Source organism: Sturnira hondurensis, unplaced genomic scaffold, assembly GCF_014824575.4.
Source record: "Sturnira hondurensis isolate 20B ecotype Veracruz unplaced genomic scaffold, ASM1482457v3 Scaffold0007865, whole genome shotgun sequence".
NCBI lineage: Eukaryota > Metazoa > Chordata > Mammalia > Chiroptera > Phyllostomidae > Sturnira > Sturnira hondurensis.
Window position 1 is genome coordinate 2,565,370 of NW_028080496.1, and position 25,823 is coordinate 2,591,192.

A 25,823-nucleotide genomic window follows, 5' to 3' on the forward strand; every position below is an offset into this window, starting at 1 on the left:
CCGTGGTGTTCAGGCCTCTGGACTTCCTCAGCACAGGGAGGCAGGTGTGGGGGAGTGAAGACGCTGACCTTGGGCCTGGCCCCAAGCCAGGTCTCTGTCCCGGTGCCCAGTGGAAGGAGCTGGCCTGGTCATCAGGTCCCCTTTGCCCTGCAGGCCCTGACGGGGGCAGTCAGCACCCCTGAGCTCTTCCTCTCCCAGGCTTCCCTGGATCAGCGCTTCCCGGTGCTGGAATCGGAGGGCAGTGAGCCCCAGTCTGGAGACTTCTCCCTGCTCCCCCTGACGTCCCTCACCAGGCGCTGCTGCGGGGCCCACACAGCTGTGCACTGTGGCCACGGAGACGTCGTTCTGTGCCAGGGTAAGCGTCTCTGGCTGACACAGAGGCCCTAGCATGAGAAGAAGGCTGCCCATCCAAGCCCTGGTCTCCCTGTGGGCGGGCCACGGGAGGGCGGAGACTGGACCGGAGCTAGGCGCAGGTCTCGGAGGTTGGGCATAGGGTCGCCAGGGTCTGGAGTGCAGGACCTCTGGGCCCTGGGACATGGGAGCGCAAGGTCATGAGACTGGAGTCACAGGACTTAGGCCAGGCTGTGACCCGTACCCACCTGGCGATCCCTGCAGACACCCCCCACCCCCCCGCGGGATGGCTACCGGCCATACATGTTTCTGGCTCCAGCGAAGGCACTGCATCCAAACCGGGGCGGCACCCCGAGCTGTGCCCACCCCCTCGCTCGCTGTGGTCCCTGCTGCGCAGCCACAGCAGTGGGGACCCACTGCACCAGGGCGCCGCGTGGGTGGAGCCATGGACGAGGACCCTCCCCCCTAAAACGCTACATGTAGCAACTGTGTTCACTGTGCACTGTACCTGCTCAGCCTGATCCTCTGCATACAGATCCACGTCCCACTAGCTTGGTGAGCCCTGCCAAGGTGCCCGTGCAGCGCTGGGCCTGTTAACAGCTGTGGCTCACCCATGTGGTGCCGCCAAACTCACACCCTCACACCCATCCGGCCCACTGGTGTCAAACTCAAGACCCACTGTATTCTGGCAGAGCCAAAGCCCCCGGAGGCGAACTGGTCCTGCCCACTCACCTTGGTCGCCCTGTTCGAAACCCGCCGTGCCCGCTCCAGGGCACAGCCCTCGCTCACAGGCCCCACCACAGCTCTCCTTCTGCCCACCCACTCGCGCTCCAGGCGCTGCTCCAGTCCCTGTCGGCCCCAGTGCTGGCCCCGGAGACTTGGGGGTTCCGGCCCCTAGGCCAAGACTCAGCCCCATGCACTTCTCCACTTTCCACGCTTGGCCCTCCTGACCCGATGAGAGACCCCCGCCATCCAACCTGATGCCACCCCCTCCCCAGCCGCGCACTCCTTCCCTTCTAGGCCCAGGTTGTCTTCCCTTGGGGGTTCCTTGGACCTTGGGATCCGAGCTGCAGCCTTCAGATGGTGGCGCCCGACCCTGCCCCAGCCTCTCCTCTTCCCTCCTGGGCGTCAGTGGACGGGGAGCTGACTGTGGATCAGGCTCACCTCAGGCCCTCCAGGGTGCTCACAGAGCCTTCAGGAACGGCTATTAAAGTATTTTCCAAAGGTGAAGTCGGTTTCTCCGCCCCTGTATTCTGTCCCCTCCCTGCTCGTGGCCTGCAATGGGCTCTTCGTCGCTCTTGCCCAGGCCTTCCTTAAATTTTCTAACTCCTGCGAGGTCCCCTGGCTTCCTGGTGAGAAACCAGGATGAGTCCGAGGAACCCAGATTCTGTAAAGCAGGCAGAGGAAGCGTCTTTGGTCTTTGGGCTCTGTCCAAGACCCTCAGCCTTGGGGCGCAGTCTTGTCTCCAGTCCCCCCTCTTTCCTTCCACTGAGTCTGGGACCAGCGCAGGCCCCAGAGGCCGTCCCTGGCCCGGTGGGGGTGGGCGACCAGGTGGGCGAGGCGTCTTGCACGCCCCCTGCATCTGTCCCATCAATTCAGCAGCCTGCACGCACCCGCAGACCGGGAGGTGCATCCCCTCGGGGCAGGCACTGTCCCCACGGGAGGGAGGGATTTGCACGAAGTTAGGGCGGTGCCGAGCTTCCGTGGACACGCCCCCCGCGCCCGGGCCCCTGTGCCTTTAAGAACCTCGGCTCTCCTCGCCGCCGGATTGACACCTCGGCTCGGCTCGCCGCCTGCGCCCCGGCACACAGCGGCCTCTCCTGCCCACCGCGCTCCCTTCCTCCGCCTCCCCATGTCGGCCGCCCCCGCCTACAGTGAGGACAAGGGTGGTTCCGCGGGCCCCGGGGAGCCCGAGTATGGCCATGACCCGGCCAGCGGCGGGATCTTCTCCTCCGACTACAAGCGGTGAGGCAGCCTACCGAAGGGTGGGCCAGGGGCTGGGGACTCCGAGGCCCGCGCCCGCGCCCGGCCTCGCAGACGCGCGCTGGCACCATGGACAGCGCCCGGCCCCGCCCCAGCTACCAACCCGCAGCCCCTGTCCGCTGTGGCCGGGTCCCCCTACCAGCTCCCCACCCCGGGGCGGGCCTGGGGCCCTGGAAGGGGGCGGAGGTTGTGGGGGATGGGCCAGCCCCCTCTGTTCCGGGAGGATGGACCCTCCCGCCCTAGGGGTTTTTCTCGGCTGTTTGGATGACTGGGTCCCCGTCTTTTCCCCACCTGGCGAACTGGTTCCCAAAGACCAAGGGGAGCGATGAGGGTTGGCGAAGAAGTCGCCCGAGGGTGTGGGCTCCGAGCCTCTAGGCCTGACTCCTCCTACGAATCCGCTTTCCCTCCCCCTGGTCCCCCTGGTCTCATTCCCGGCTCCCATCTGGTGCGTTTCTGCCGCAGTTCGACCAATCCCTCACCTCCCTCTGCCCCTCCCACCCCTGCCCTATTCCTTCGCCCTCCTTTATTTGTACATTCTGGAACACGCATATTGAAGGGCCTACTGTGTGGAGTCCTGACCTAGGCACTGTGAATAGAGCGGTAGACAGGAGACAGTCCTTGTCCTTCCGTTGCTCTAGAGAGGAGCACAGGGGAAGGATCTGTCGGTGAGGGTTCAGTGCAGTGGGGACAGCGGGGAGGGTGAGAGGAGTTGGTTCCTGGTCCTGAGAGGAGCCGGGAGGGTTGTCCCAGGGAGATGAGCAGAGCCGGGTCACAGGCTTTGTAGGAGCAGGTGCAGTGTGGCCGGGACCACAGTGCGAAGAAACTGCAGTGCTGGGGGGACGAGGGTGGAGCAGTACCAAGGTTGTGGGGGGCGACCGATGCCAGGTTTGCGTTTTGGAAGGTGTGTTGGACTGAGCGAGAGACCCGCCGGGAGATTGAAGTTGGGGGAGGACATGGTGAAGGACTACAATGGGGGCGGGGCCCAGGGCTGGAGAGCTCTGGAAGGGGGTAGAAGCTGCAGGCCTGGTGATTTGTTGGGAGAGAGGTGAGGGGAAGGGGCTGGCCTATGACCAGGACGGTGCTCAGGCCACTGGTCACTGCAGCTGCATAGACGGCGGGGATCCTCAGCGGGACTGGAAATAAAGCCGTTAGAAGCAGATTTGTGGGAATTGGTGTGGAGCCCAGCTTTGGCTGTGCTGGGATGATAAACTCAGGGCATTCAAGATGGCTGGTGGCTGGACGTTAGGATTTGGATTCCAGAAGACATGTGTGTGTGTGTGTGTGAGAGAGAGAGAGAGAGAGAGAGAAGGCCACAGAAGGCAGAGAAGACTGACCCCAGGAGGGAGCGTGAGTTCAGGCAGGGAGCCCTGAAGACCCTGCTGTCAGGGGCAATCAGAGAGCAGGGGCAAAGTGTGTCAAGGTCGCAGAAAGCAAACCAAAAAGCAGGAGGAAAAGGAAGTGTGAGTTCTAGAAGGAAGTGATTAGTAGTGTCCGTGCCCGTTGAGGTCACGTCCAACCAGGAAAGAAACGTGTGGTCATTGGTGTGACAAAGAGCAGATGCACCCTGCCGGGCCGCACTCCGTACCCACCACCTCCTGCCCTGGGAGACCAGCTTAGGCGGGGTCAGGGGAAGAGCTAGATGATTCCTCCCCATCGCCCCCCCACCCCCCGTGTCCTCCGTGTCCCCTTGTGGACATTCTACACACACAGTAAAGCTGAATGAGTAGTACAGTCCCTCGGACACTTCTCACCTAGATTCCACCATTGTTGACGTTGTGTCATAGCAGCTTTATCGAGCCGTCCAGTCACACGTGTTTGGGGCTGAAGGGTGTAAGGCGCACACATCGTGACCCCTCGGCCTTAAATTGTCGTCGGCACCGAAAGCCAGCTTGAAGCGAATAGACACGAGAGGAGGAGATGAGTGAGCGAAACACGGCGAACAGGAATGTTGCTTTCAGGAAGTTGGACAGTGAAGGGAAGAGAGGGAAAGAGTGGCTGGTGGAGAACACAGGTCCCGGGAGGTTTATCTGTCTCATTGTTCTTGTTATTTTTATTTGCTTACTAGGATGGGAGCGCCTAGAGCAAGTTTAACTGCGGAGGGGAAGGGGCCAGCGGAGTGGGGGAGGCTGAAGGGAACGAAGGAGGCGAGATCCCTGAGCGGTGGGGAGGGGGCCTCACAGAGCTGCGTGGGGGCAGCGACCCTGCCCAGGGGCAGGGGGGCAGGAGGCGAGGAGAGCCCTGAGGTCTGGGAGCCGCCAGGGGTTTCATCCAAGGCAAGGCTGAGGTCATGAGCTTGAGGGCGTGGAGGGGATTTGAACTACAATGAATAAGGCCCAACCACTACCAGGAGGGTAGGGGCAGTGCAGGGTGTGTGTGTGCAAGCACACTCGAGTGCAGGTGGAGGGGCAGCCTGGGGGCCAAGGCCAGGCAGGGAGGAAGGAGAGTGGGATCAGAGTAAGGGATGTGCAGCACCTCTGAAGGGCAGCTTGGGGAGGCAGAGCCCCCACCCCCACCCCTCTGGATCAGCCCCCCGACCCCTGACCCCTAGTCTCCGGCCCAGAGATTGAGGGTTGGCGTCCCGCCCGGGCTCCTCCCTCCCGAGTCCTTGTCTCTGGGCGCTGAAGAGGAAACCAGAGCCTCCCTCCCCGCCAGGGTCCGGTTTCGGAGTTTCGGGGGCGGGCAGTCTGGTGACAGCGCCAGGCCTCCCGGAGCTCGGAGTCGGTTCAGTCCCATCCCCGAGCAGGACCGGGTGCCCCGATGCAGCGATTCCTGCAGCTCCCCGGGGTGGTGGCCAGACAAGGGGTCCGGGGCGCCTGCGAGGCTGACCCAGAGGCTGCCAGCCCCGTGCTGGGCCCCGAGGGTGGGCCGCCGCCCTGGTACCAGACCCTGCAGCCCGAGGAGCTGCCGTGGGTGCAGGCCGCGGAGGAAGGCACGGCCCCCGAAGCCTTCCTGGAAGAACCTTGCCCAGAGCCTGGCCAGGGCCAGGGTCAGAGCCAGCCGCTACGGTACAAGGGAACCCCCGGGACCCCCACCCAGATGGACAGACAGGAAGGCTGGGGATGGGCGGCTGCCAGTCAGGCCAGACCCCTTCAGTTCCCCCTCCTCCTCAGAGGACTGGGCTGGCATTTAGGGGCCAGGTGGGGGCACACTATGGGGACTGAGCAGGAGGGCCGTGACGAATGATGACTCCCCAGAACTCTGAGGGGAGAGAAAGAGCACCGCAGAGTGTTTGAGGGTTGTGGTCCCACCCTGACCTCTTCCCTCCCCCAGGCTCTGGCTGGAATGGGCTCTAGGGCAGGTTTGGGGATAGGAGAAAGCTCAGATAGGGTTTAGCCAGCCTCTCCCGGTGTGTGAATTGGCATGTGTGTGGAGAGGGGAGATGAGTGGGACGGGCCTCCAATGCCCCGTTAGCCCCTGGCTGGCCCCAGCCAGCCCCCCAGGCGTCCCACAGGCCAGGCGCAGGGTCAGGTCAGTGAGCAGGTGTAAGGGGATCTGACTACTGGAGTTAGGTTTCCTGACCTCAGGGCGTTGCTGGGCCTCTCTTGCTTCCTCTCCCTCTGGGGAGCAAACTGCTGGGAAGGGACCGGGGCTCCTGGGGGTCTCAGTCCTGCCTGTGCCTGGAGCCTCCAGGGACTGGGCATGTGTGCCCCAGGCTGGGTGGGTGGGAGGGCTATGAGTGCCCAGCGTCTGGGGGTGTGTGCATTTGACAAGGGCCTGTGGCATCTGGGTGTGGCTGGGACACCCAGGTGTGAGGAGCTTTGCTTTGGAGAGAGCACCCAGAGTTTAAACAGATCACCGACTTCCCTGCTCCCCGGGAAGGCACCCTGGGGTGACAGGCCGGGACCCCCACCTGACCCCTCAGAGGAGGGCACAGGACCCCGGAGGCTGGAGGTCTTTGATCTTAGAAGCCTAGACATGTCACCAAGAATCTCAAATAGGAGGCCAGTGGCCATTGTGGGAAATGAGCCCGGAAGGATTGAATTTGGCCAAAACGGTATCTGCGTGTGTGGTGGGTGTGTGCCTGTGTGGGGTGTGTGCGTCTGAGGGTGCGGGGGGAGCATGGAGGGGCCTTGTGGTGGGGGTGTGCACATGTGGGATGTGTGCATGGGTTCGTGGGTGTCCGAAAGGGTGCAGAGGTTTCGTGTGTGGAGACAATGTTTCTGTGGAGAGTGGCTGTGTGGTGTGTGTGCCTGTGACCCCATGTCTCTGTGGGGGTTATGGGTGTGTGGGGGCTTACACACAGACTGCGTGCGTGTCTGGGGGTGCAGGTGTGTCCAGGAGGCACACACAGCAGTGTCTGCAGTACAGGGGTGCTTCGGCATTTGGTGGGGATGGGGGTAGGAGTCTGTGGGGTGTGAGCGAACCGTGGGGCATCTGTGGAGACCCTGGGGCTGCCGTGGGGTGCATGCATGTATTGGAGAAGGTGGTGCCCAGCTCAGTGCTGCCCAGGCCGGGCTGAATGGCCTGTAGCCCTGTCTCTACCCCCGTTGTCCTGAGATCAGTCCCCCATTAACTGTTTGGCAGAGTGACAAGGTGGCCGTCTTCTGTACCTGGCTTGGCCATGGGAGAGGAGAGGCGTCTTCTGTTTCGGGGGGGGGCATAAACCCCTAAACCCCTAAACCCCTCCCAAGGCGTGGGGCTTTAGGCTGACTGGGCTGCAGCTGGGTACCTTCTGCCTCCATCCGACCGCTGGCAAGGCCTCTGCGTTCTGGGAGGCGTCATCTTTCTCCTTCGCTGTCCATCAGGAATCCCTTCAGGGGGCGCTTTCGGAACTCGGACATCTCAGCCCCCTTCTGTGGCTCCCACTTGTATCTGCTACGCATACAGCTTGGCTCTCTGACTGGGGTGTGGGGTGTTGTCGTCTGTCATTTGCTCAGCTGCAGTCACGTCAGCCCCTTTGTGACTCTCGCCACGCACTTCCCTTTCCTCACAGGGCCACCCCCCCCATCTCCAATTGCCTGTTGTTTCTGAATGTTTCATTTCTGTGACTGACTTGGCACAACTCGCTTCGGAACGCCTGCCATCGCTGATACTTGTTCGGGCCGGGATCTTGTGCCTGGTCAAAAGCTGCGGTTATCGGGGGCCGGGTGGGAGATTTGCAAACGCGCAGGCCCCCCCCAGCAGCTCCCCACGTTACGGAACTGTCTTGGCCACAGTTGAGTGGGCCACTTGTCCCACAGCTCGGTCCGCTGTGTGTGGACACATTCTCCCTGGGGCTTATTCGCCTCTTTGGCCGCCAGCCCCAGCACCTCTGAGTGTGGCTGGGCAGCTTGGTCGCTGCACCAGGGCCCCTGGCCCAGGAATGCCAGCCCTCGGTCCCACCGCCCAACAGGGAGCCCCTGCTCAGGGCTGCCCGGCCGGGGTGAGCAGGTGGGGAGGGGCCCGCAGCAGCCCCAACGGGGAATGCAGAGTGCGGGCCCTGTGCATTTCCATCACGCTTCTATTCACCACGTCCCAGACACTTTTCTTTTGGCGGCTGCCGTGCACTTGTGTCCTCCTCAGATTCATGAGTTGAAGCTCCAACCCCTAGGAACTCAAAGTGTGGCTGTGTTAGCAGACAGGGCCTTTAAGGAGGTGACTGAGTTACAGCGAGGGCATTAGGGTGGGCCCTAGTTCTGCAGCACGAAGGTCCTTGTGCGAAGAAGTGACGGGGACCCAGACGCACACAGAGGGGCGGCCACTGTGGGAGCCATGTTTCTCCCGGCCCCAAGTCCCCTGATCTGGGCTTGACTCCCATCCCCTCTGGCGGGTCCTGCATGATAGCCCCACCCCCACCCCATGCCCTCAGCTGACCTCTTGTGCCTCCCGCCAGGCATGACGACCTGAAGGAGATGCTGGACACCAACAAAGATTCCCTCAAGCTGGAGGCCATGAAGAGGATTGTGGCGGTGAGCGGGGGGAGGAGGGGACATTCCCCATGGAGGGGCCCGGGGTCACACAGCAACTCCCCTTGTCCCCAGTGGACCATCCCCTACTAAGTGCTGGCCCTCTCCCTTCCCTTTTTCCTCCACCTTGACCCCACCGCCCAGATGATCGCCCGGGGAAAGAATGCCTCGGACCTGTTTCCCGCCGTGGTGAAGAACGTGGCCTGTAAGAACATAGAGGTGAGTACTGCCCAGTGATGGCCCCGCACACCCCCCTCCACCAGGAGGAAACCTGAGCTGGTCGGGGGTGAGGGGCAAACCGCCCAGCCCCTGGGGGCCTGCCCTGGTCCTGTCTACGTGTCTCCAGACCAGATGCGGAGCCGAGAGACGGCGGGCCCTCTGAGGACGCTCTTCCTTACGGGAAGGACTGGTCCCTGGGGACCATGGCCGCTGGGGCGGGAGGGCCGGTCCCTGCTGGCAGCCTGCTCTCCCCCAGGTGAAGAAGCTGGTCTACGTGTACCTGGTGCGCTATGCCGAAGAGCAGCAAGACCTGGCCCTGCTGTCCATCTCCACCTTCCAGCGTGGCCTGAAGGTGACTGGTCTCGGGGTACCCCCTTGGGGCCAGGGCCTCGTGGGTGCTCTGTGGGAGGCGTGGGCCCAGAGACCGGCCGGGGCTCTGAGACCCCTCCCCGCCTGTGAGTCCGAGGAGGGGTGAGGCGGGTGTCTGGAAACTGTGTCTCTTCTCCTCTGGGCAAGAAGCTGGGTTAATGGCCACCTCAGCTAGGACCCCATGAGCCCCTCCTAGAGGTTGGGTTCAAAGGTGAGCACAGGACCTCCCACTTTCTATAAGTTCAGCCCAGTCAGCAATTCCGCTAGAGCCTGAACCAATCCTCGTTCTGCTCAGCCTCATCTTGGATGCACAGACCTGGATCCCCATCTCGGGGAACCACGCTTTGAGGCAGGCGGGGGGATCTGGACGCACCCAGGGAAGGGCCTCGGAGGAATCGAGTCCTGAGTCTGGCTCTCTGGTTCGGTGGTGGGGGCGCTGACTTGCGTACCTCGTGCTGGGGTATGTTTTCAAAGTCAAAGCCAAAGGACCTGTCTCAGATTGGCAGACCATCTTCTGGCTCAGAGCAGGGTCAAATCATCTCATAAGAACCATTCTGGAATGTTTGCACACATGCGTTTGATATTTACCTGTCGTGTCTCCAGTCTGGCCTGTCCCAGCCTTTTAGACGCCGGAGCTCCTTTAGTCCCACCGAGTCCGGGGGTTTCTGTAGACCAGGCGCCCGTGCCCAGCCTGCAACCTGCCGGAGAGCCCCGGAGGCTTTGCCGGCCGAACGGTGTCCGCCGTGCAGCTGCTCACCCTCGCCCACGCCGTTTGAAAGCGGCCGTAAACACGTGGGCATGGCCTTGTTCGGTTCCAATAGATTTTTACTTACAAAAAAGGAGAAGACAGGTGTGGCTCAAGGGCTTCCGTGTCAGCCTTCAGTCCAGACCGCCTCGCACGGTGACGGAGACCGCACTCCTTCCCAGGCCACTCGCTCCATTTTAAGACAACTACAGTTTTTTAAATTATTATATATTATTATTATATTGCATCGCCACCCCCCATAGCGATAATGCTTCACAAATGTTCAGACTCGGAAAAGGTGAAAAGACTGCTACAATGAAGATCTATATACTGAACACAGGAAACAGGATATTCCTTCAACAGCCAAAGCCCCCTCCGTGTCTTCCCATGTGTCACCGCTGTGCATGTCCTCATTTTTCTATCTGTTTACCTGCCCCTAACAATGTATGATACTGTCTAGTAAGTGGTAGCATATGACACACGTGTCCCTCTGAAACTGATTTTCTTTTGGTTGTCGTGACTGTTTCTTTTTCCCCATCTGCACATTAATACCCGTCATTTCCGTCCAGGGTTCCCTTTCTGTCTCTCAGGCCCGGCCAGGGCTGTGTTTGCTTTCTCGGCAGCCCACTGCTGTGGCTGGGGCTCCACTCAGACAATCCTCCAGTGGACAAGCTGGCTCTCCGGGCCTCCCTGCACCCTGTCTCCGTGCAAGCGGTCCCTGGAACGCTCTGTGAACCTCCCGAGTTTCCTTTTAGTGGTTGAGAACAGGGCGCTTCTAAATCTTACTTTTTGGCCCCCCGATTGCCTGTCTACCTCCAAGATGCTGATAAGCCTTGGCCCCAGAGCCGCAGACGGCCCTGTGGATATTACGTTTCCAGGCTGACACTGATCCGTGCACACGCCTTCCCCAGGCTTCAGAAGTTATGTGTCTACCCACCTGCCCCGGGCAGCTGGCATTTTCCCATCTGGTTAGAAAGGGCCTTATTCTAGAGCAAAAACATTTCTTAACACTTCTCGAGTGCAAAGGGTGGTAGTGACACACCAATGAGATAAACGTGAATTCTGCTCTTGGAACCAAAGGCCTGCACCCCCGACCACTCCTACACAGCCTCGCGGAAATCGAGGCACATAACGTTCACACCTACCAGCCTAGCCGCCCTGCCGGAAAGGAAAACAGACTTTGGCGGGGGTAACTTCCTACAGATCCGTGATCATCTTCAGATAGAATGTTCTGTTTTTTAAAAAGAGAAACCACGTAGGTTTCAGTGGAGAATGGGATACGACTTGACTCTAAGAAAATACAGACTCCAGCTTTTTCCATCATTGCTTTTGAGCCATCTGTTTAGAAACCAGTTCTGGAATGTTGACAGGGATCACCGTCACCATTACCTGCCATTGTGTGGATCTTTCTCCGTTTTAGAAAATCAGGGTAGCGTCTCTCTTGAGCGTCCAGCACCCTGCCCCTGCCCACCATCCTCTGAGATCTGCCACTGCCTCGGTCGCAACCCCGTGGCCTCGATGCACTTCTCAGGTGTATAGGGAGCTACAGGAGCAGAGAGGAGGGGCCCACGCACCGTCCTCTCTGAAACCCCGTGGGAGAAGAGGCCGAAGAGCAGCTTGGGAGAGGCCCTGTGGGGAGGGGGATGTAAGGAGGGACTCCCGGGAAGGGAGACCACCTTGCCTTTGCTGGCAGTCACCTCCTGCATAAACACCAAGGAACACAGCAAACAGGGTTCTCAGGAACGTGGGGTGTTCTGAAAGTTTTCCACTCTTCCTGAAAGTGAAGCAACCCATCCCCACGCCTGCCTGTTCAGGTGTCAGGTTTCTGCAGCCAGGGTCAAGAGTAAGTGCCCCATCAGGTACTGAACGGGGGTGGGGCACTTCACCCAGGGTCAGGACAGGAGGCAGGGGAGCAAGAGCTGGTGGTGGCCAGGGACAGCACGTCCCACAGGTGTGGCCTCTCACGGCCCTGCCGCCACCTCTGCCCCCAGGACCCCAACCAACTGATTCGCGCCAGCGCCCTCCGCGTCCTCTCCAGCATCCGCGTGCCCATCATCGTGCCCATCATGATGCTGGCCATTAAGGAAGCCGCCTCAGACATGTCACCCTACGTACGGAAAACGGCAGCGCACGCTATCCCTAAACTCTACAGGTGCCCCAGCCTCGCCCTGCCCTCCTGGGTGGGCGGCGTGCCCATGCCCGGCCCCGCCCAGCCTGTCTTAGGTCTTGCGGGCTGTGGTGGTTTTTCGCTCCTCAGGTGCTTTAAGACAGTTTTGGGAACTAGAGATGGAGCAGGCCCCGGAGGTGACGGCCTGCACCTCTTTATGAATGGGGTTGGGGGGAGGGAGGTGGGCACATCTTGGGTGGACACGGGGGAGGCTGGAGATGGGGAGTGGCGGGTCCCTCTCAACAGTTTCTCCCACAGTTTGGATCCTGACCAGAAGGACCAGCTCATAGAGGTCATCGAGAAGCTTCTGGCCGACAAGACCACGGTAGGTACGGAGGTGCACTGGGTGGGCAGTGGGGAGGCCCTTCCGTTGATCTTCTCTTGCCTGTGTCCGGTGCGCAGCTGGTGGCAGGCAGCGTGGTGATGGCCTTTGAGGAGGTGTGCCCGGAGCGCATCGACCTGATCCACAAGAACTACCGGAAACTCTGTAACCTGCTCATCGACGTGGAGGAGTGGGGCCAGGTGGTCATCATCAGCATGCTCACCCGCTACGCCCGCACCCAGTTCCTGAGCCCCACCCAGAATGTGAGTGTGCCCGCCCGACCCCGCCCTCGCCCTCAGAGCAGGCCGGAGGGTCACCAGCAGGGGGCGCCCGCTGCCCCGCGCGTCTCCCCAACAGGAATCCCTGCTGGAGGAGAACCCTGAGAAAGCCTTCTACGGCTCCGAGGAGGACGAAGCCAAGGGCCCGGGGTCGGAGGAGGCCACCTCCTCGGCGCTGCCGGCCAGGAAGCCCTACGTCATGGACCCCGACCACCGGCTGCTGCTGCGCAACACGAAGCCGCTGCTGCAGAGCCGCAGCGCCGCGGTGGTCATGGCGGTGGCGCAGCTCTACTTCCATCTGGCGCCCAAGGCCGAGGTGGGCGTCATCGCCAAGGCTCTGGTGCGCCTGCTGCGCAGCCACAGGTGCGTGCCCCTGGCCCCGTCCACGCCTGCCATGGCCCCGCCCACACCCGGCCCCGGCCCTGCTTCTCCTGAACCCTGGGCCCATTAGGCCCGCACATCCCCATCCTAGCCCACCAGCCCACTAGCCCACCGCGCTGACCCCCGTTCTGCTTTCCTCCTGCTGGTGACCTACCCATCACCTCGTCCTCTCCTCCCTGTACTTGGTCCGCTTTTCTTACGCCCACCTGCTGCCCCCTGCACCTGCTGCGGGAATGTGCAACCTCTGACCATCCTCTTTGCAGTGAGGTGCAGTACGTGGTGCTCCAGAACGTGGCCACCATGTCCATCAAGCGCCGGGTGAGCAAGTGCACAAGGCCTGCGCTCCCGGTGTGAGGGGTGGCTTCTGTGGCGCTAGGGGCACCGCGGAAGGGCCGGTGGGGGTTGTAGGAGTGCCTTGGTGGCTTGGTGCGGCGGAGGGGAGACTCCAAATGGAGGACCCTGAGGGCCACTCGGAGGAAAGTCTGGTGAAGAAAGACCCGGTCAGATCTAGGAGGGAGGAGGGAGAAGATTTGAAACTGGAGCGCAGTGCAACGGCGCGGAGGTGCCGGGCACAGGTCCGGAGCAGGGGGCGCTCTGGGACAGTCTGGTGGGACTCCCTGGGTGCCTGTCTTTTCCAGGGCATGTTCGAGCCCTACCTGAAGAGCTTCTACATCAGGTCCACGGACCCCACCCAGATCAAGGTTCTGAAGGTGAGACACGGACAGAGTGGTGAGGTCTCTCTGCCCCATACCTCCACCACCCACCCCACACAGACCCACTCAGATACCCAGAGTGGCCACGGGTCGGGGGGGGCCTGCCTGGTTCTGGGGCTGTAGGTGATCCCACCGCGGAAGAGGCGAGATGTTCCTCTGCATTTTGAAAGAGTTTCAAGACCTGTCAGTTTCCTTGCCAGTGGGAGGGGGTTGCAAGGGCTGCCCCAAGGAACGGTTGCTGGGGGGCGGCGTGGGCTTGCAATTATGGGTCAGAAAGCCTGGAAAGCCCACTCTCTGCCCCCCTGCAGCTGGAGGTGCTGACCAACCTGGCCAATGAGACCAACATCCCCACGGTCCTGCGGGAATTCCAGGTACGGGCCGGGGCCAGCTCCCCCCGACCCCTGGAGGGGCTGGGAGAGCTGCTTGCACCGTCCTGTGCACAGGGAGCAGCGTCCTGCGGGCCAGACCCTCTCTGAAGGGTCCAAAGTGGGGCCGCAATTGCCTCAGGTCCTCTCCCAGTGCCTTCTGCCAGGATCCTGGGCGGCGGACAAGGGTGTCACTCCCCTCCCAGAGTGTCGTCTCTGGCATGATGAGTCATTGAATGAGGGTGACCGCTTTCCGGAAGGTCACCCGAGAGCCTGCAGGGGGTCCCTGTGTCGTGCCCCACAGACGTACATCCGCAGCATGGACAAGGACTTCGTGGCAGCCACCATCCAGGCCATCGGACGCTGCGCGACCAACATCGGCCGGGTCCGAGACACCTGCCTCAACGGCCTGGTGCAGCTGCTGTCCAACCGCGATGGTCAGTGCATGGCTGGGCATCCAGCTCTGATGGCCGCTGAGTGTCTGCCTGCATGTCCAGCTCACGACCAGGGGTAACCCCGGTCTGTCCAGGCACAATAAGTGCCCATCAGTCTGTCTGCCTCAAGGAGTGTCTGAGTGCCCCCGCATGTCTGAGGACCAGTGGAGAAGTGCAGGGGGATGAGGAACAGGGCCGGGGGCCTGGGGGCATTGCAGGGTGGCTGCCCGCCCGGGTGTGGCCGCCTGACGCTCCCGGGGCCCCCGCGCCCTTTCCCGTCCCCCAGAGCTGGTGGTGGCAGAGTCGGTGGTCGTCATCAAGAAGCTGCTGCAGATGCAGCCAGCCCAGCACGGGGAGATCATCAAGCACCTGGCGAAGCTCACGGATAACATACAGGTGGGGGCACCACCCTCTGTCCCCTCCCCACCCTGGCGTCCTCCTCGCGATTTTTAAGGCCCTGGAAGTAACCAAATCAACCTCCACACCCCCCACACCGTCTCTGAAGGGACTTCCGGTGGAAGCAGGGGAAAGATGGGCCAGTGTCACCCCGAACCTTGCGGCCCAAGATTCGCCTTCCCTTTGGGGACCGCCCCCTGGGCTCCCCACTCATGTTTTCTCTGGTGCTCTGGCCGAGAGCAGACAATTGGCAAACCCGTGTTTTTCTGCCCCGTTGAGGCTGTAACCCAAGGCCTCCCTGAACGTTCAGGAAGGGTAACAGGGCAGTGAGGCATCGAGGGCTCAGTGGGTCCGGAAACGCGGTGTTTTAAGCCTTGACTGACTTTGGGGCTTGGAGAAGCCAGCGAAACCCCAGGGAAGAGGGGGCCTGCTGCCCAGGAAGTGCCCACCCCTTACTCTGCCTCCCACTGCCCTCCCTTCCAAGGGGTCTGGAGGACCCAGCGTGGACGGCAGGGGTGCCATCGCCCGGGCCGCCCCGTGCTCACGCCTCTCCCACGCCCGCAGGTGCCCATGGCCCGCGCCAGCATCCTGTGGCTCATCGGGGAGTACTGTGAGCACGTCCCCAAGATCGCGCCTGACGTCCTCAGAAAGATGGCCAAGTCCTTCACGGCAGAGGAGGACATTGTCAAGCTGCAGGTCATCAACCTGGCGGCCAAGCTCTACCTGACCAACTCCAAGCAGGTAAAGACTGAGCGAGCGATGCCTGGTTCCGGCAACAGCGCAGGCAGTGCCCCACGGGCCTCCCGCAGGGGAGGGGGTGCATGACCTCCGGCACCTCTTTCCAAAGAGACAGTTCAGGGCAGGTGGCTGGTCTGTCCTGGTAGCCAGTGTTCCCCCATCGCCCACAGTTACTCTAGGGGCCCGGGACCTGATGGGCTGGACGGCGGGCTCTCGGCTTCCCATGGGGGCCTGATGGTGGCGCTGTGCTTCCCCAGCAGCCCTTTGACCTGGGTGCTGGAGCGGGCCCCAGGGGCAGCCAGGCAGGCAGAGCCCTGCTGTGCTGGGCCGATGGTCAGGAGCAGGAAAGGGCAGTACTTATGGGTGGACACCACGGGTCCCTGGGTCAGTGGGTGTCAGGGCTGTACGAGGAGATCGGAGAGGGGAAGGCTGAGCGAGCGCCCAGGGGAGCGTTCCATCTTTGGACAAGTATCTGTGCACCTCCTGTGCTCAGAGGGGAGCCAGGAACGGGCGGGAGGCACCCCCTCTGAACGCAGATGGAGAGATGAAGCAGTGTGGGTGGAGAGCCATGCAGGTCGGGGGTCTGACAGGCTCGGGCTGAGCCAGAGTGCTGGGCTCAGCACGATGATGGAGTCCAAGGCCGAGAGGAGGAGAGCCCGAAAGGACAGCCTGTTTTGCAGACCCAAGGCAGCTGTCAAGAGTTGGGGACCAGGCCCTGGCTGGTGTGGCTCAGTGGACTGAGCGCCAGCCTATGAACCAAAGGGTCATGAGTTCGATTCCCAGTCAGGGCACCTGCCTGGATTATGGCAAAGTCCCCAGTGAGGGGTGCATGAGGCGACCACACATTGATGTTTCTCTCCCTCTTTTTCTCCCTCCCTTCCCATCTCTCTAAAAAGAAATATAAACTCTTTAAAAATTTTATTTTAAAAATATAGTTGGGCCCTGGATGGTGTTGCTTGGTGGATTGAGTGTGGGCCTGCAAACCAAAGGGTTGCAGGTTCAATTCCCAGTCACCGCACAGGCCTGGGTTGCAGGCCAGATTCCTGGTGGGGGAGATATGAGAGGCAACCACACACTGATGTTTTTCTCTCTCTCTTTCTCCTTCCCTTCCCCTTTAAAGATGAATAAATAAAATATTTTTTTAAAAGTTGGGGTCCAGGGTGAGGGATGGGGCAGGGACAGGGGTGAACGCAGCTGGTCTAAGAGGGGAAGGCAGCTCTGTGTGGGGGTGTCGGTGTTGGCTCAGAGAATTCTGGTTCTGAGACCTCCCACGCCCCGCCCCCCCCCCCCCACTGTTGCCGCCCTCTCGTCCCCCAGACCAAGCTGCTGACCCAGTACGTGCTGAGTCTGGCCAAGTACGATCAGAACTACGACATCCGCGACCGCGCCCGCTTCACCCGGCAGCTCATCGTCCCTTCCGAGCAGGGCGGGGCCCTCAGCCGCCACGCCAAGAAGCTCTTCCTCGCGCCCAAACCAGCCCCCGTCCTGGAGTCGTCCTTCAAAGGTGGGGGCCGAAATTGGGAGGGATTGGCCAGGACCCTGGCCCCAGAGCTTCCACTGAGCTCTCTGTCTCCGCGAGGCACAGGCTTTGCGGGCAGGACTTCTAGAGAAAGGCCAGTCCCCCGTACCTGTCCCCGCAGCACCCACGGCTACTCTCCACCCACCCACAGCCACCACCAGCTTCCTCGAGGCCGGGTCCCTGCCCTCCAGTGGGTGGGCCGTGTCGTCGTCCCCCCGCCCCCCCCCCGGGCTCTCTGTATCGGGATTCTAAGTACAAGGGCCCGGGAAAGCGGGAAGTTAAACACCGCCCAGGGAGAGGTGTGTGTCTTTGAGGGCCCTGACGAGGCCGAGGCCGTAGCCCACACTCCAGGCAGCCCCTGGAGATCGCACTCAGGGCCCAGGCCCTTGGCCTGGCCTCGCCTCTGGAACAAGGGCTCTGAGAGGGGTGGGTGAGGAGGGTCCTCACCCGGCTCTGGGGGCCCAGGAACCCGCATAGGAGGGAGCCCCCTTCACAGAGCTCGGTTGTCCTGGTATCTTTTGCTTTTTCTCTCCCCTGCACCCCTGTCTGAGGTGACGGGGTGGGGGGGTGGATTTGAAAATCTGGGAAGAAGGAAAACCATCCCTTTCTCTTCCAACACCACTTGAAAGTCTCTGTGCTGGCCCCTCTGGGTCTCACATCCTCCCAAGGCCGTGGTGTCTGCTCACCCCTCAGCCCCCGACCCAGCATAGTGAGCAGGATCACACGCCCCCCCCCCCACACTGCCTGGAAGAAGTGCCACCCCGCGCTTCCTCCACCCCAGCAGGCAGGCCCGGGCAGGGTGGCCAGCAGCACCTGTGGGGCCAGAGTCCCCTGCGGCCCTCCTCTGCCATCCCCCCCCGCCCCCACCCTGTAAGGGTCAGGCCATACATGCTTTCCTTCCAGCACACGGGCCTGAGGGTGCGGCGGGGGATGGAAGAGTCATTGAGGGGCACACCCACCTCCTCCATCCACCCAGCTAGGGCGTCCCTGCCAGAATCACCGTAGCCCCTGGGAAACACCTCCCGGGCAACACCTCACTGCCACCCTGCTTGACCTCTCACCTTGTCCCCAGACCGGGACCACTTCCAGCTGGGCTCACTGTCCCACCTGCTCAATGCCAAGGCCACGGGCTACCAGGAGCTCCCGGACTGGCCAGAGGAAGCCCCAGACCCATCCGTGCGCAACGTGGAGGTCAGCAGGGGTGGAGGGACAGACAGCAGGGGGCCTCCTGTCTCCGGTGCCAGCCCGGTCCTCCTGACACGATCCCCACATACAGGAAGAAGATCTCTCCCTTATTGAGACCCACGTGGGCCTATTGGGCGAATACACCGAGGTCCCCACACCTCTGTGTGCCGTGTGCCGTGTGCCCTCTGCTTGCGGGCAGTGTTTTCTCTCCCCATCCCCCCGCCCCAGGCTGCACCCCTGTGCCTTCCCTCCCCTCTGCGTCTCCCTTGGTTTGGCAGGGACCCTTCCCTCCCAGCGCTCTTCCCTCCTGGGGATGGAGAGGCCTGTGCTCCCATGCCCCCTCCCCAACCACGATTTAATGGCCCTCCCCCACTCCCATCCCCAGGTACCTGAGTGGACCAAGTGCTCCAACCGGGAGAAGAGGAAGGAGAAGGAGAAACCCTTCTACTCAGACTCTGAGGGGGAGTCAGGCCCCACGGAGTCCGCAGACAGCGGTGAGGAGATTGAGGGCCAGGCCCTGTGCTGCTCCCCACGAGTGTGCTGTGTGTGTGTGTGTGTTGTGGTCGTGTACCCGAGGGGTGTGCACACCTGCCGTGTACCCGCATGTGCATCTGCTCACCAGAGGGACTCTGGTCCCAGGTGTGTGCGCGCACATGCAGGTCTCTGTCCAGATGGCCCCGTCTGCATTGCAGGTGATCCAGTGGCTCCTGGGACCAGGGACAGGCTGGGGGGAAGGGTTGCAGCTTTGGGGCTGAGTCTGGCCCCGGGAGCCCAGGGCACCTGTTCCGGACCCAGGGGCCCGCACACAGGCAGGGGAGCCTGAGACTGTCCTCCGCAGACCCGGAGTCCCAGAGCGAGCTGGACAGCAAGAGCAGTAGCGAGAGCGGCTCCGGGGAGTCCAGCAGCGAGTCCGAGGAGGAAGACGGAGAGGAGGATGAGAAGGGGAGGAGCAGTGAGAGGTAAGGGGTGGGACCGGAGGTCTCTCTGGGGAACGGAGGGCTGGGAGCCAGTCTCCGGAGAGCCCCTGGGCCTCCCGCACTGGGGCTCCGATGTTTGCAGCATGGAGAAGCATTTGGGGGCCGGCACTGGCACAGGGCTCTGCCGGTGGGGCTCCCCACCCTCACCCCCACTTTTCAAGGCATCCCCACTCTCCTGTGAGGCAAGGAGGGGGAGCCCACCCAGTCCGAGCCTGAGTGCCATGTGGCCCCCCCCCCCCCAGTGAGCAAAGCGAGGAGGAAGGGGAGAAGAGCAAGACGAAGGCGAGGAAGAAGGTGACGAAGGGACAGGGGGAGGGCTCGTCCTCCGATGAGGGCAGCGGCTCCAGCAGCAGCTCCTCCGAGTCAGAGGGGTCGTCAGAGAGCGAGGAGGAGCAGGCGGAACCTGCGTCCTGGCGGAAGAAGACGGTGAGTCTTGCGGCGCAGGAGGGGGCGGGCCCAGGGCCCTCCTGCGGGCTAGAGCTCACGGAGGTGTCTGCACCAGGGGGCGTCCTTCCACACCCACTTCCGTTGTCTCTCCAGCCCCCCAGCAGCAAAAGCGCCCCTGAAGCCCAGGAGGTCTCCCTGCTGGACCTAGAGGACTGTGAGTCTGGGCCCTAGAGGTCATGGTCCGGGGAGCCTAGGCAGCGACTTAGGAAGATCTGCGGGTGCTCTGGGTTGGGTTCCTCAGGGCTTAGGGGTGCGGGGAGCAGAGGGAACCTGTCCTCCGACCTGAGGGCACCAGGTGTGGGGCTGGGGTCAAGGGTGGGTCGCCACTGAGAGCCTCCAGGTTGCTGAGGGCCCGCTGTCCGTGGTGCTGAACGGTCTGCTCCTTGAGCCCCGCCCAGTTGGGTCCAGTCCCACGTGGCCTCTCCCCTTCCTCGGTCTCCTTATCTGCCCCCACAGTCGCCCCGCCGAGCATCCAGCCTGTGTCCCCGCCCGCGGCCGTGTCCACCAGCCTGGCTGCGGACCTGGAGGGCCTGACCCTCACGGACTCCCCGCTGGTGCCCTCGGTGAGGGACGGGCCGGGGCTGCGTCCTGTGCTGTGGATCTGGGTATGGGGGGGCGGTGGAGGGGAACGCCCCGGGGTCCCGTTGCCGGATGACCCCTCCCCCAGGTGAGGACAGGGCCGGGGCAGGCTTCCTGTTGCTCATTTCCGCACGTCCCCTGTCTTCCCCTCCCCCCTCCAGCTACTGAGCCCCGTGTCGGCGGTCGGGAGACAGGAGCTACTGCACCGCGTCGCTGGCGAGGGCCTGGCCGTGGACTACGCCTTCAGCCGCCAGCCGTTCCCCGGGGACCCGCACATGGTGTCCCTGCACATCCAATTCTCCAACAGCTCTGAGACGCCCATCAAGGGCCTGCACGTGGGCACCCCCAAACTGCCTGCTGGCATCAGCGTCCAGGGATTTCCTGAAATCGGTGCGGCTCCGGGCAGGCCAGGGACCGGACGCTGGCGGCCCAGAGAGGGCGTCTAGCCTGGCCCCGCCCTAGGGGGCAGGACAGACCAGGCAACGAGCAAGAGCCGATCAGGGCAGGGGGCGCTGGAGACTTGGTTGTTTTGACGCTGACTTAAATGGTCATTGGAGGATGGGGGGAAGGGTGTTTAGATTTAGGTGGAAAACCAGGAACAGGCTCCAGGGCCCTAGGAGTGCCGGGTCAGGTCTAGCAGCGGAGGGGAGCTGGGTCTGGGATTCGGGCCTGTCAGGTGATGGTGCCTCTCCCCCTCCCCCTCCCGCCTTGCCCCTGCAGAGTCCTTGGCACCCGGAGAGTCTGCCACTGCTGTCATGGGCATTAATTTCTGCGACTCGACCCAGGCGGCCAACTTCCAGCTGTGGTGTGTGTCCCATCTCGTGGTGGGTGGGAGGTGGGGTTGCAGTGTCCTGGGACCGGTAGGGTGGTGGAAGGTGGGGGGCAGGGGCAGGGGCAGGGGCAGGGGCTGGGGGAGGAATATGGTGCTGCAAAGGGTCTGGAAACCATCCCCAGCTCTCAGGTCTTGCTTCAGTCTCCTGCTGCCTGCAAGCCCCGCCCCAAAGTGGGAGGCGCGGGGAAGATGCTGGCCTCACGGGTCTGCCTCACCGGTCTGCCTCCGTCTTCTCCCCTCTGCCCAGCACCCAAACCCGGCAGTTCTACGTCTCCATCCAGCCGCCGGTTGGGGAGCTGATGGCTCCCGTGTTCATGAGTGAGAATGAGTTCAAGAAGGAGCAGGGTGAGTGCCCCTTGAGGATGGACAGGGTGCGTCTCAGCACCCCGCGCGGTGGAGGCGGGGCCCAGTGAGCTCCCGCACCTAGCCTTGCCCGAGGGCTCTCAGCTCCTCCAGACGGGGAGGCCTCGCAGCCAGCGCCTTCGCGGAGGCCGGACCGTCAGGGAGGCTTTGGGGAATGTCCGCCCGACCGGTCCAGACAATTCTGGGCCTGTATTCCAGCCTGGGAAACATCACCAGTGAGGGTTGGAGAAAAGTTTTCAGGAGGAAAAGGGGGTGCAGTTTGGTGTGGGGCATGGAGTCCCCAGGACAGGGGAGTGGTAAGCGCAAAGCCGGAAATAGAGTTTGGTCTAACTTCTGGGTACCTTGAATGCCGTGCTGAAGGGTTTCCATCCTAGAGTTTTTCAGAGCTGGGTCGCAGAGGCTGGTGGATCCCGCTCCGTCGTTAGAGAGAGGAGCCCTGCGGATTCCGTTTTCCCAGCAGTGGAGGAGCCCTGGGAGGTGACTGGGTGGGGAAGGGGCCAGGAGGAGGCCGGATGCCCTTGGCAGGAGAAACGGGGATGGGGCTCCAGAGCCCTGGTTTAGGTTCTGACCCTGCACTCACTGGGTGTGTGACCTTGGACCAGATTCTGTGACCAGTTATAAGGCCTTTGCGGCAGATCTGATGAGAGATGGTGAGGACCAGGATTAGGAGAGGAAGGGAGTGAGGGGCAGGGCTGGGAAGAGGTAAGTCACAGGCAATTCACTTGAGAAGGGGGAGAGGGAGGCGTGGAAGCTGTTGTAGAATTCAGGCTTGGATGGTGAGGAGACTGGCAGCACCCCTCGCCTAGACGGGGTCAACCTTACACGTTTTCCGTAATGTGCTGAAAACATGGGCTTCGTGGGCTGTGCGGTCTGCGCTGCAGGTACCATTTCAGGCCCCCCAGGGGATGCCTGGATTTGGCTGCAATTTGCCAAACCTCTGCTCTGGTAGACGAGAATGGGTGTCGGCGAGGGAGGAGGGAAGGTCATGGCCGGCTTTGGGCAAGCGGATTCTACAGTGCACTTGGGAAGTTCAGGAAAAGGTGGGTCTGTGCCCAGGAAACACTTCCGGGCTGGAGTCCCGCTGTGAGTGTCAGTGAGCTCACGGTGGGGGGGGGGATGTGGGGGAGGGTGAGAGAGCCAAGGGCTTTCCCTGGGAAGACTTGCATTCTTCAGGGCAGGGGTAAGAGAAGGAACAGGAGGAGGTGCAGGGAGAACCAGGGCCCCGGGGGAGGGGGTCGGCAGGCCAGGAGGACCAGAACCGTCAGAGCCAGCATCAGAGAGCCAGTCAGGTTGCAGAAGGGGGCAGAGGCCGGAATGAAGGGGCCCGCTGAGGAGGTGGAGTCCTGCAGGAGGGCTTTGGCCATGCAAGGGGAGGGAGGCACAGACTTGGCAGGACAGGAATCTTGCTTCTGGGGAGAACTTCTTAGCAGAGAGCCTTGCACATGGAGAGGCTCGAGGTACAGAGGTGAGAAAATACCACTCGTGAGGGAAGGAGGGCAGGGGGAGAGCTGAAGAAGTGCCCACACTGGCTGAGAGCTCGTGGGAGTGGAGAGGAGGGGTCTGCCTGCCTAGGGAGGCCTTCCCGCAGGTGAGGTCTGGGGTCCCCCTGTGAAGGCTGCATGGGACCCCTGGGCCCGGAGTGCAGCAGCCACAGCCTCCCTGAGGACTGAGCCCTGATCAGGAGCCCGAGGGGATTGGAACTCAGTCGGGGAGCCAGCCAGGGAAGGCCAAAGGGGGTGGGGTCCAGGCTGGAGGAGACCTCTAAGAAGGGACTGGACACTCCCGAGGGGCTGGGGCCCAGATGTCTGACGGTGGGGAAATACCAAGTCAGTCTGTGGTCTGCAACATGGACGGAGCCCCAGAGGGGCTGGGAGGTCCCCCTTCCCAGGACCACTGAGTGGGACCCAGGCCGGCCCAGCCTGAGGGCTGGTGAGGAAGCTCAGCAAGCAGCCCAGGGCGAGCCCACCACAGCCTCTGTCCTCATCGACGACCTCTGCCCCCAGGAAAGCTGACAGGCATGAACGAGATCACAGAGAAGCTCACGCTGCCAGACACCTGCCGGAGTGACCACATTGTGGTGCAGAAAGTGACCGCCACTGCCAACCTGGGTCGTGTCCCTTGTGGGACGTCTGACGAGTACAGGTACTGAGCCACCGGCAAGGAAGATGGGGGCTGCTGGGCCTGGTGTGGAGTGGGGGGCCATCCCCAGGGCTGAGCCCTTCCCTCTGCCCCCACCCCCCGCCTCAGGTTTGCAGGGAGGACGCTGACCAGCGGGAGCCTGGTCCTGCTGACCCTGGTCGCGCGGCCCCCTGGACCTGCCCAGCTGACAGTCAACAGCGAGAAGATGGTGATCGGCACCATGCTGGCGAAGGATGTGGTGCAGGCCCTCACCCAGTGACTCTGGGTGCTCTGGCTTCCTTGACCCCGATGGCTTTCCCGTGTGACGCCTGGGCTGTCAGCACCTGGCCCCACTCGCTCCCCGCTCTGGTGTGAGACTCCTTGTGCCAGAGGGTGTTCAGGGCCCCCTCTCCCTCGGGTCATTAACAGGTTCCCTCCCGGGCCGTCCCCGTGGGCTCCTTAGTGGCCCAGCGTGCCGAGGGATGTGACAGCCACTCCCCAGCCCCCACCGCTTTCTGTAGCTATTTCTGCAGCGCCTTCCCAATAAACGTCTTCTGCCCAGATGCTGGCTCACCCCTCCTTTCTCCCAGGCTCTAAGGGGCTGGGGGGAGCGTGGAAGGGTTCCGTGTCTGACCCCTGTGAATGACCACCGCTGACCTTCCAGGGAGGCCATGCATGACTCCCAGAGGTGACTGGTTAGATCCCCTGCCCCAGGTGACCATCTCCAAGTCACCAGGCGTCTCTGTGGAAGGGACATCTGAGCAGAGAAGAAGGGCCCTGGTCCTTTCCATGAGCCTCTTCCACGGCCAGCAGTCCCCAGTGGTCCCCGTGTGGGCCCTTGGAAGGTGGACTCAGGATGCGGGGAATTCCACAAACAAGGGTGAGGTTCCGAAGAGGCCAACATCTGGATGCGGGGCCTAGAGCCCCCACTTGGCTGGGGAGGTGACCCGAGTAGCCGTTGCGCAGGGGGAAGGGGAAGGGGCGGCAGGCGCTGGACAGGGCCTCTCACCGGCTGTGCTGACCTGCACTCAGAGCAGGAGGCCTGTGGTGGGGCCCAAGGTCCTGCATCTCTAACATGGTCCCAGCCACCAGCCACCGCCGCTGCTGCTGCCCCATGAACACCCAGGGGGTAGGAGACCCAGTCTTCCACACCCAGGACGGCTTTCTCGGGGTGGCAGCGAGAGTCAGGGCCCCTGCCGCCTTTCCTGGTGAGTGCACAGAGGCTGAATGAGCAGTGTTTCCAAAAGGTACCAAAGGTGTCTGTTAGCATACATCCTTTTTTAAAAAGTCTGTGACTGGGTAAGTTTAGGAATCGTGGATTCAAGTAAGTTTATTTCCTGCAGGCCTTCTCAGAGCCTTTACTGTGCTAACATGCATTATACCTGCTCCCCACCCCCAGGGGCTGGAGCTCAGTGCTGCCCAACCTGGTGTGGACCTCGGAGCGCTCTGCCCCAGGGTCTCTGCAGGGAGTGGGTTCTGAGGAACACACCCCAGTGAGAGCTGGAGGTGTGCACCCCCACGGCCAGGTGTCTAGCTCTTGGGCCACAGCCCTGACGCTGAGGCACCCTGAGCAGCTGTGTTCAGGGTGGAGCAGGTGTGAAGGCAGCGCCGGGGGACACCCTGCCCCTGGCTCCGGGGACTTGCTGGGCTCCGTGGCACCACACAGCAGCTGCAGCCACCGCTTCTCTGAGCGCCCGGGGGCCCCCGAGTCTCCCTGGGGTCCCTGTTGTCACCTCAGGTTCTGAGGTAGACGTGATCCCCCACCGAGGGCACCTGAACACGGGGGATTCCGCTTCTGTCTCAGGATCAGCACTGCCTGTGTGTGAGGAAGGAGGAGGGGGCACTTCCTAAGACACACAGCTGCACAGGGGAGGTTTTGGAGAGGGGGGCGGGAGTGGTAAGGCAGAAAGTGCCCCCAGCAAGGGTGGGGTGGGGCATTAACTGGACCCAGGAGGTCACAGGGTGGTCTGAGCCTGATGTGACTACAGGTCTCGGCAGGTCGGAGGACAGTGAGCCTGGTGAGGGGCTGGGAACGGGAGCCCAGTCCAGGACAGCAAGTGGGGAAGAGGAATGACTTCAGCTTCTGGCCAGGCCAAGGCAACCCGCGAGATGCGGTGATTGGAGAGCAGACCCATCCAGGGACACCCAGGAAGCTGTGGGGACCCCAGGGGCGAGGTCAGCTGTGCCCACAGCTGAAACCCCACCCAGCCACTGTGCTTACTCAGCACTTTGTACTGGGCAGCTTGAAGGTCGTTTCGCAGAGTAGCCTGCAGATCAGAGGGGTGAGTGTGGGTGCGTCATGGGACTCAGCCTGGCCTGACTGGACAAGGAAAGGAAACCAGGAAAATGCTGGCCCACCAGGGGGCCCGGGCCCTGGACAGCCAGGGTCCTCACTGCTCCTTTCTCCCCTGACTCCCAGCCACATTCACAGCCTCTCGGTCACCCCATTTCTGATAC

The 25,823-nt window shown here is 62.4% G+C and overlaps 1 protein-coding gene across 2 annotated transcripts; it reads left to right on the forward strand.

Annotated features, from left to right (window-relative positions):
* Nucleotides 1–642: 642 nt before the first annotated feature.
* Nucleotides 643–23,933, forward strand: AP3B2 (adaptor related protein complex 3 subunit beta 2). 2 transcript variants are annotated; one of them, XM_037053535.1, is made up of 26 exons: nucleotides 643–1,576; nucleotides 8,147–8,222; nucleotides 8,364–8,438; nucleotides 8,695–8,790; nucleotides 11,544–11,704; nucleotides 11,978–12,044; nucleotides 12,122–12,304; nucleotides 12,399–12,682; nucleotides 12,964–13,018; nucleotides 13,339–13,410; nucleotides 13,722–13,784; nucleotides 14,083–14,215; nucleotides 14,499–14,608; nucleotides 15,173–15,349; nucleotides 16,664–16,850; nucleotides 17,938–18,056; nucleotides 18,436–18,544; nucleotides 18,889–19,009; nucleotides 19,270–19,453; nucleotides 19,568–19,628; nucleotides 19,931–20,037; nucleotides 20,215–20,443; nucleotides 20,774–20,858; nucleotides 21,133–21,230; nucleotides 23,252–23,390; nucleotides 23,496–23,933. In XM_037053535.1, the coding sequence occupies exons 2-26, from the start codon at nucleotides 8,166–8,168 to the stop codon at nucleotides 23,644–23,646; spliced, it is 3,123 nt and encodes a 1,040-aa protein (XP_036909430.1). In that variant the 5' UTR covers nucleotides 643–1,576; nucleotides 8,147–8,165; the 3' UTR covers nucleotides 23,647–23,933. The 2 variants fall into 2 exon arrangements, with proteins under 2 accessions (XP_036909430.1, XP_036909429.1); XM_037053534.1 differs by lacking the exon at nucleotides 643–1,576 and adding an exon at nucleotides 1,603–2,316.
* The last annotated feature ends 1,890 nt before the right edge of the window (nucleotides 23,934–25,823 follow it).